This window comes from Choloepus didactylus, chromosome 22 (assembly GCF_015220235.1).
Source record: "Choloepus didactylus isolate mChoDid1 chromosome 22, mChoDid1.pri, whole genome shotgun sequence".
NCBI lineage: Eukaryota > Metazoa > Chordata > Mammalia > Pilosa > Megalonychidae > Choloepus > Choloepus didactylus.
In genome coordinates this window covers 328,013-338,354 of record NC_051328.1, presented here as the reverse complement: position 1 = coordinate 338,354, position 10,342 = coordinate 328,013, and the positions used below count along the sequence as shown (strand labels likewise).

Genomic DNA, 10,342 nt, shown 5'->3' with positions numbered 1-10,342 from the left:
ACATATCCATGCACTGGGGAAACCACATCCTTCTCAGCCCAACCCTCCACAAGCACCAGGATGGAACCCAACTCTCTTCCATCTCCAGGGAATATGCTCAACCCTATCTAAACAGGCTCATCACAATCACAAGGAAGTGTACCCCAATCTCTCTGATGCCTCAGGCAGCAGCACTCTCCCTGAGTATAGAGGCAGAAGGCCCACATTCTGACTCCAGGGAAAACTCACCCTTTCCACATGCTTCAGTTGCTCTTCTCTCCTTCCCAGAGATTTCTTGACTTCAGATCTCAATTTCCATGGTTCTGTCTATGAAGAAATATTTCCTCCAATTTTTTTCTCCTCCATTTCCTCCAGCCCAAACTGGCAGTGGTTCCATTTATACAGATATTGCAAAGAATTGTTTGCTTTCTGCAAGCACACAGGGGTCAAAACCTTCAGAAAATCAGACTTTCCACAAATCCTTTCTTGATAACACCATCTCCAATCCTGGCTTGTACTGAAATGGCAGTCAGTTTCCATGTACAGTTAAATCCTCACATGGGGTACTACCCTCTGGAGTATCACTTCCTGGTAGCCCTGAGTTTTGCAGTCCTTTGATTTGTTTCTTTATACCCAAGACTTCAATTCTTAGCATATCCCTTTCCTCTCACATTTTACTATAAGCTGCAAGGGGAAGTCAGGCTGCATTTTCAACTCTTAGTTTTGAAATCTCTTCAGCTAAGTATCCAAGCTCATCATTTTCAAATTCTGCCTTCCATCCAAAAGCAGGACTCATTTTACAAAACTCTCTGCCACTTTAAATCAAGGATAGCCTTTCTTCCATTCAACATTTCTATTCAAGGCCACATCAGAGCTATCCTTAGAGTCCATATTTCTAGCCACAGTCTCTTCAAAGCCACACTGGTGAACTGGTGACCAGACTTCAAGCAGCAGGCAGGTGGAAATGCTGGCTTCACTCTGGGTGGCTGATGTGCACAATCTCCTGCTGTTTTCCAGGCACAGGGAGAGAATCACTCCCCGCAGGAGCATTGCAGGCAGTTGAGGGGATTGCAGGGACTGCCAGGTGGCAGCCACAACAGCCACTGCATATGTGCAACATGCTCAGGCTGGTGTTCCTCAAACCCCAGTTGGCCACCATCATGGGTGCAGCTTTTGGTGTCTGGTGCAGCCCTGTGTATCTCTGGAGTTCAGAGATATGGAGTTATTCTTGGAGACTGTGCTGGTTTCAAGGTATTATGTTGCCAAAAATGCCATGTCTTTGATGCAATCTTCTGAGGGTGGATATATTAGTGTTGATGAGGTTGGAAAGTTTGGATTAGATTGTTTCCAGTGATATGTGACCCACCAAACTGTGAATGATAACTGATTAGACAATTTCCATGTAGATGTGGCCATGCCCATGTAGTATGGGCCTTGATTAGTTTGTTAGAGCCCTTTATAAGAGCTCATACTGGTGCTTTCTGCTGCAGCTTACAGACATTTTAAAGACAGCTGTTGAAAGCTGATGCTGATATTTGGAGAACACCACTTTGAAACAACCTGGGAGCAACAGATGCCAGCCACATGCCTTCCCAGCTAACAGAGATTTTTGGGATGCCATTGGCCATCCTTCAGTGAAGGTACCCTATTGTTGATGCCTTAGCTTGGATGTGATTATGGCCTTAAGACAGTAACTTTGTAACCAAATAAACCCACTTTATAAGAGTCAATCCATTTCTGGTATTTTGAATTCTGGCAGCATTGGCAAACCAGAACACAGCCCACGGCAGGGAAATATCATGGGGCAAGTCATGCCCAAAACTGCCCAAACACCCATCACCTCAGCCCCCTTAGAAAAAGTCCCATCATTGCCATGGCCTGAGCCACCTTCCTGGAGATAATGGCCACACATTTTTAAGGCATGGCATGAGCAAATGCTTGATCAGGATTATGGGGATTTTCCATTCCCATGTCCCCAAATACCCCAGGACTTATAATTTTGTTATTCTAAGATTTAATTTTACTTCCATTTTAAGTTGAAAGACCAGTAAAAACATTTAAAAGGGGAAATGTCTGTATCACCAGAAAAGACTCCCAAGTTATCTGTTTACTTATCTATGTTCTGTTCATGATTGCTCTGTACATACTTCTTAGTATATAAGAATTATGACAGATCATCTTTGGTTGTACATTTGTCAGTTAACACTTAAAGATATTTTCTGATTAAACCCAGTCATGTTTAGAGTTGTATGAAAAAATAGAAGTTGAAAATTAGAAATTTCAGCCAGTTTTTACCTCATAAATATGTGCATGTGCTAATCTGTTGAAAAGAAATGATTTCCCTGCCTACAACTCATTACAAAAGTCTGCATTCAGCAGTTCCAGATCACCTCACAATCCTACATTTTAATTTATTTTTCATTAATATGTCAAAAGGGAAATCTCTGAATTCATGTCTGAATTTTGTTGTAAAGCATTCTTGATATTTTTCCCAGTCTGATATTCCTGGTGTGAACTCCAGATGAACACTTTTTCACCTTGATTTTAGTGTTGACATTTCCTCTGTATGAGAAATTTAACATTGATCGGTAAATTGAGAACACCAAAGACTTTTCTTCAGTCTATATATACATAGAATGTATTACACAATGTGAAACTTCACATATTCCACACATTGCTTTGTAAGTAAAAAATTTCTGACATTTTTTCATTGAATAGCCATTCCATCAACTATTATATCTTGTTCTCCTAGAATATTCTCCTAGTAAGGATATTTCTGTCCATTTTTATGGTTTAGGAGTTATTCCTACTCTGAGCTATACTTGTATACTCAAGGATGGAGTTAAGCTGAAATTTATTATAGGTAATTACAGACTTTGAGTTCATCCTAAAATAGTAAAATCATGTTTTTTAAAGATAGATTGTAAATAAAAGCATTTACCCATTTATTACATTGAGAGATATTTATTACACTTCTGTGTGAATTCTTTTAAATGTTAGAGCTGTAGCTGAAGACTCTTGCATAAGGAAAGCATATTTAATGACTTCTATGATGTCCAATAGCAGAATAATGTCTAAAGGTTTTCCTGCTTAGATGGGAGAAATGTTTTCTCCCCAGTGTTAATTACCTTATGTCACCTGAGACTTTCAGTGAAGCATTTCCCATATACATGGCAGGTGTAAAGTTTCTTCTCACTGTTAGTTCTTTTATGTAACCTAAGTTTAACACATAAATGGAAGGATTTCCCACACAGATGGCAGACTTATATTTTCTCCCCAGTGTGAGTTCTCTCATGTCGCCTAAGGTTACTGCAATGACTAAAGGATTTCCCACATGTACTGCAGACATTGGGTTTCTCTCCAGTGTGAATTCTTTCATGTTGCCTAAGGGTACTACAATGACTGAAGGATTTCCCACATATATTGCAGGCATTGGGTTTCTCCCCAGTGTGAATTCTTTCATGTTGCCTAAGGTTACCACAATGACTGAAGGACTTCCCACATGTATTGCAGACATTGGGTTTCTCTCGAGTGTGAATTCTTTCATGTTGCCTAAGGGTACCACAATGACTGAAGGATTTCCCACATATATTGCAGACATTGGGTTTCTCCCCAGTGTGAATTCTTTCATGTTGCCGAAGGTTACCAAGTTGACTAAAGGATTTCCCACATATATTGCAGACATTGGGTTTCTCTCCAGTGTGAATTCTTTCATGTTGCCTAAGGTTACCAAAATGACTGAAGGATTTCCCACATATATTGCAGATATTGGGTTTCTCTCCAGTGTGAATTCTTTCATGTTGCCTAAGGCTACCACAATGACTGAAGGATTTCCCACACATACTGCAAACATATGGCTTATCCCCAGTGTGAATTCTTTCATGTTGCCTAAGGTTACCACAATGACTGAAGGATTTCCCACATATATTGCAGATATTGGGTTTCTCCCCAGTGTGAATTCTTTCATGTTGCCTAAGGATACCACACTGAATGAAGGATTTCTCACACATATTGCAGACATATAGTTTCTTCCCAGTGTGAGTTCTCTTATGCTCTCTGTGTGTAGAACTATCAGTGAAGTCTTTCCCACATACATGGCAGACATACGCTTTTACTTCAGTATGAGTTCTCTCACATTGTCTGAGGGTGGTACTATCTGTGAAATCTTTCCCACATCCACGGCAGGCATATAGTTTCTCCATGTTGTGAATTCTTTCATGTTGCCTAAGGTTAGAACTTTGACTGAAGGAATTCCCACATAGATGGCAGACATATGGATCCTCCACAGTGTGAATTCTTTCATGTTGTCTGAGGGTAGAACTACCAGTGAAGTCTTTCCCACACAGATGGTAGCCATATGATTTTTCTCCAGTGTGTATTTTCTCAAGTTGTCTAAGGCTAGTACTACTTCTGAAGACTTTTCCACATAGATGACAATTACATGACTTACATCCAGTTTGAATTTTCTTATTTTGACCAATGAATGAATGATAATTGAGAACTCTTTGAAATTGTTTGTTTACATTGGGTTTCTTTCCCATGTCAGTCATTGTGGAGTGAGTGAAATATTCTCCCAAATCATTACTCTCAAGGGGATTCTCTTCAGTGTGAGAAATCTGGTGGTATAAATGACAAGAGAGACTGTTAATGATGTGTCCACATACATTTATTAACATAATTCTCTAGTCTAATCATTCAAAGAGTCTCCAGTTATCCTTCATTACAATAGTTCCATGTACACAGGTTACTACATTCTTGTATGCACAGATTTTCTCTTTTGTATCATCTCAACTGCAGAGCTAATTAATTTTGAAAACTTCATTATGTTTCAAAGAATAGGTATATGAACAATGTTTATGCAATTGTCCTTTTATAAGACTTCAGGTTATGGTTTTGGACTCAGGTTAATTTTTTGCTTAATTGAAACTATCCGCAACTTTTTGATGACAGAGTGAATAATGCCATCTATAATTACGCAGGTGATTGTGATGATCTCCTAAATTATTCAATCTTATCTCTCTAATTGGGAGACAAATGCTCAAAATCATGAAACTTACCTTTGTCTGGTTGGTAGATATGTCCTTCTTAGAGATATGTTGCATGGTTATCATTTCTTCTTTTTTATGGTCATTTTCCCTGCCTGGAACAATTTTAAAAGCATTATAGAGTGGCATAAGCAGAATGAAATATTTGAAAACCCTCAATTATTATGTGATTATTTTTCAAATATTGTCATTTAGATTGGATTACAATGTAAAATTAAGGTGAACTTTAGGAGGTAGAAACACTTTTCTGGAAATTGACAAATAAAATATTTTTAGCATTAAAGTAAGGGAAAATAAGAAGACAGGAGATGCAACATTCAGTGGTAAGAGAGGGAAAATCCTCAAACAGGAAGACCAGAACACAGGCCATTATGTTGAAGTTTAACTCCTCTAAGTAAATAAATATCCCTTCCCTAAGTGAAAGACAATCACAGATGGATTCTTGAATAGAAATTGATACATGTATGGAAAAATTACATATTTGAGGAGATTTTCTCCCAAATTCATAGTCTACATTTCAGAGAATATCATTCAGTTCAGAAACCTTCTGTTGGTACTTCTAAGGACCTGCTCATTCAGTGACAATGCCCCTCCTCATAGTGAAGCACAGAGTCTTAGAACTCACCTGGACTCTGTACATGGAGAAACCTTAATACTTCTCTCCACAGTTCACCTTGTTCTGACTGTGAAAACACTTCTGATATGCAGAACTGATACCCTATTTATGAGAAACAGAAGCATAGATTTTGAGATTTATAGTGATATAAGTTCATGATCATCAAGTTCAGGGCAGACTATGAGGAACAGAAGGTAAGCTTTTATGAACAGCACAAGGAAGAATAATTTAAGTACAGTATATTGAAAATCCTTTTCCTGCAAATGATGATTCTTGACCTTCAGTCAAAAACACTAAGTATATATTGATGCCCATGCCTAAATTCCTGGACTACAGTATCCTCAATATTTTCATACCAGAAGAAATTATGATTCTAAAATGGTTGAAGTATATTTTATAAAAGCATCCAATAAACATAAGCTCAACCAAAACAATCTATGTTCCATGTGGAAAATAGTATGTCTTCTGTGTGCCAAAACTTCACTACAGTCCCTAGTGGATAATAAGCATCTAGAGAATATTTATTTTGTCCATAGAAATAAAATTGATTGCATTCTCACACTGTTATTAATTTTGGAGATTAAGCAGCAAGAAAGACCTGAAATTTTAGAGCAGAAAATCACTTGCCACTGGTGGGACAATAAGACATAAGGAATAAATAAAAACACAAAGTTTCTTTTAAGTACCTATAAGAGATAAAAAGAATCAGAGTAGACATCAGTGTGGCACATGGGGCCATTGTCTAGATACTTGAATAACTTGATGCTAGATTAAATGGATGGATTGATGAATAGATAGATAGCTGTATATAAATAGAATATTTTGAGAAACTCACCCATGAACACCAGATGATTGATATTCTCCAGCATAACATCTCTGAACATCTTTCTCTGGTTTTTGTCCAGCATGGCCCACTCTTCCTTGGTAAAGTTGATAGCTACATTATTGAAGGTCACTGATTCCTAAAAATGACATAGGCATTTTGGTTCAGTCAATGCCTTCCCTACCAATATCCAGAGTACATTGGATGAAATGAGAGCCCTGAGGAAGGGTGGCGGTTGTGTACAAAATGCTTAAACTGTGTTTGGGATTCCAGTTAGACTGTTCTTACTGCTTATCCAGCATCTATCTGATACACTCACAGAGACATATATACTCTGAATACATAAAACTTTACCATAAGGCAATATTGCATAACAGGTGGAATAATATAACCTGGAAATTTGCCAAAAAACTGATAATAATAACTTCCAGAGGGTGATCATAATACTTTCTCTTGAGAATTCATAAGTAAATCTCTTTCATCCAATTCAAGTAAATCCACAGACTCATCACAAGGGATATTTTTTGCTTTGCCTCAGAATCCATCTTATTTTGGCCAAGACACTTGCCTCAACACTGACCTTTGGGCTAGCTAAGAATTTTCCATCTCTGCAGACATAACTCCCCAGGTTTCAAACTTAAATCTTTGGTCATCTGCCTCATCACTGATGTGCTTCACCCAAAATACACAGGTGGTCCCAAATTGTAAGGTAATCATCCACACAAACCTGGGTCCCTGAGAACCCTTCCCTTTTCACAGGTTTTTGCTTTAAACTTACCAATCACTGACTCCTGTGGAAAATCTACTAACTTACCCTTTTGGCCCATATTAAAAGCACAATACCAAGGGTCCCTTTTGCTCAGCTGTATGCTGTCCACACGGAACCAGGGCTGTTCATGTTTCTCACTGGCTCCACATGGCAACCATCTCTCCCTAGGGTCTTGGAGTAATGAACTACTTTTTCATGTACTATTCTTGCACTTCCCAATTATGTAATACCTGATGTACACTAAGATATAAATTTAAAATCCAACTTCACCAATTTGAGGCAACTGCAATGACCTCAGTTTCCCTGTCTAGGAAATGGTTTAACAAAATGCAGCTAGTTTTGAGAAGTCCAATGAGCTGATGATACCTATGTAACTAACACTTGTTAAGTAAAAGTGATAAATCTATTATCCATTAAAATGGAAGATACAACTGAAGCAAAGTACATAATTCTGCAGAAGTGTACAGTCTTTATACAGAACTTCAGAACAGTATTATTCCTCTTTCACCTCTAAACAACTCAGGTTTTTATTATGAGATATGAGGGTAAGCTGTTGAGTAGGAAAAACCAGGGCCCCCTGAGACTACTATACTAAAGGACAGTCCTAGGGTGACTGTTCCTATGGTAGAAGTCCTCCCATACTCAATAATTACCTGGACCTCCAACCTGGAGCTTACAATGTGTCTCTTGTATACTTATCTTGATTCTGTTCAGTGACAGAATTTTGTTCCGTTCTCTTGACAGTTCTTCAAATATTTTGATGGGTCCTAAAATTTTACTATACATACACTATCCCTCCTGCGTGCACAGCTTAAAATAAGTAAACAATATTACCTGTTCATTGCTTCCACTTACAAAATTGTACATGATTTTTAAAAGAGAGAAAATGGTTAACTGGGGACAAGATGGTAAAGAGAATTTCAAACATTTTTTAAAATGTGAAAATATTCTCTCAAAACTTTAAAAGTATTGGACAAAATAAATACATTCCTTTTCATTGCCTTTACTGTCCTCTTTCTTGTGCTCTCCTGAACATGGCATAGTCCTGACCCCAGCATTCATAACACTGGACTCATTGAGCTCACATGATGAACCATCTGCCTCCCTATTGGACTAAGTTGTGCAATTTCTCATCTCTATCCCTCATGTTCACGACAATCCTAAGCACAGCACTACCACTAAAATAGTCAATGAGTGAATTACTTCCACACAGGCCGTAGGATGCATGAAGAAAATAAATCCTCTCATATCTCTTCTGTGAATACACAGCTTTAATAGAGGCTGGACAAATTAGTGTAAATGGTGTAGAGAAGATTATTTCTTACCCACTCCCTCACCCCCCACAATTACAGCAGAGTCCTGGGTATACACAAGTGGGTCTCAAATACATGAGTATCCCATGAATGTGCTTAGAATGTGCCAGACCAGTATGGGAAATCTGCATATCTTAGAAAGGGTTAAATTTCAGTAGAAATAGTGATTCCCTACTCACCAATGGTTTCATTGTCAGTAGTTCTGCCACCAACTATCTTCCTCTGGGTTTTCACTCTCAGACAGTCCAAGCACTAAGCATCCAAGCTGAGGATGGAGCAAAAAGCCATGAGAATCAAAACTTGTCTTATCACATATACCCAGTCCTTCACCTGGAAATACCCACCCCTCCCAGTTCAACCAAAAGAAACATGCAGTCTACTCTAAGAGAAACAGGGGAAGGCCCTGATCTCCTAAACTCATATATAAGAAGGCTATGGATTATATTGCTAATAATGAAAATGTGACTACAGATATCTTATACATAACATAAAAATCATTGTTTCATGTGTTAATTATCCCATTGTGCTCAAAGTCTTTCAATCTCTCCGTGATTCAAAAATAGGTATCTCACTTGAAGAGTTAGGCTGCTTTGCTTCTACCCAGCATCTAGAACCAATTACAGCTTCTTAGCTTAGCTGCAAATGAACTCCCTTAGGCATTTGGTAACCAAGTAGCCACTAGTTCAAGACTAGGAATCCCTGAAATGGGTAAAAGGGCAGACTGTTATCTGGAGGTGTAAGTGTATGTTTTGGAGGGACAGTGCATCTCATTCTGGGCACTGGGAGGCACATTTAAGAAATCCCAAATCAAAAGAATGCCATCATGGGAGCTGCTGATTTGAACCTCATCAAACTTAAGCTGAAACACATGACCAGAATGTTCCACCAATATGCACAAGCACAAAGTGTTTGCTGGTCTGCAGGGGTCAAGAGCAGCTTGCAAGTCCCAAACTTTAATTTTCCCATCATGGGCCCTGCTGACAATCCTCTTGTTATCAAAGTGGATGCAGTGGACCAATTATTCATGTCCATCTTGACTGTTAAACAGGTGCCACATTTGATAACCCATAGCCTAATTGTATTATCTGATGATCCACTAACAACTAGCTGATCCCTGTGCAGGAGGTAGACAATGTCTCACTTGTGCCCATTCAGAGTACAAACAAATTCACAGGTACTCATGCCTCACACTTTGATGGCTTTGTCACCAGACACGTGATTTATTTATCATCAAAGTTCTACCACATTGACAGTAGTGTGGTGGCCACCCAGGACATGGCATAAAGTGATATCAGTGGCAGAAGCCATGTCCCACATGGGGATGGAGTGGTCCTTGGAACAGGTCACCATGAGTTCATTGCTAAAGTGTAAGTGCAATACAGCCTTACTGTGGTGGATCAGTGTATTCAGAACTTCACCTGTGTTCACATCCCAGACTCTTACTGTAGAGACTGAAGAGACAGTTACAATGACATGTTCATCATACTGGAGACAAAGGACAGTGTCCCAGTAACATTTTCAAACATTACAAGCTGGTTTTATTCCAAATCTTAATAGAATTATCTCATAGGCCACTGATAATTTTTTCATCACCATACTATAAACAGTAGACACCTTTACTATTTTCAGAGTGGCACTGAATCCTCTGCAAGTTGTGTCATCCACACTACCAATTAGATTCTATAGTCTCTATATCCTGGATAATCTTAAATATTTAATAAACAAGTCTTTTTTCTTTTTGATAGTTTCCATCTGGTGGCCTCTTTCTGGAGATGATCACAGATGATGTTCCATTAA

At 38.6% G+C, this 10,342-nt stretch overlaps 1 protein-coding gene across 1 annotated transcript; it reads right to left on the bottom strand.

Annotated features, from left to right (window-relative positions):
* Window positions 1-952: 952 nt before the first annotated feature.
* LOC119519043 (zinc finger protein 596-like) lies at window positions 953-10,031 on the bottom strand. The gene is made up of 7 exons (XM_037816520.1): window positions 9,964-10,031; window positions 8,725-8,810; window positions 6,476-6,602; window positions 5,650-5,742; window positions 5,037-5,119; window positions 3,831-4,595; window positions 953-1,180 (listed from the first exon to the last, which is right to left on the bottom strand). Exons 2-7 carry the CDS (start codon window positions 8,734-8,736, stop codon window positions 953-955), a joined length of 1,308 nt encoding a protein of 435 aa, XP_037672448.1. The 5' UTR covers window positions 8,737-8,810; window positions 9,964-10,031.
* Between the last annotated feature and the right edge of the window lie 311 nt (window positions 10,032-10,342).

Coding starts and splice junctions, on each gene's coding strand:
- LOC119519043 (XM_037816520.1), bottom strand. Junction 4,596..5,036: donor TATCTACCAACCAGACAAAG/GTAAGTTTCATG, acceptor TTATACCACCAG/ATTTCTCACACTGAAGAGAA. Junction 1,181..3,830: donor ACACTGGGGATAAGCCATAT/GTTTGCAGTATG, acceptor TCTGAACTCCAG/AGATACACAGGGCTGCACCA.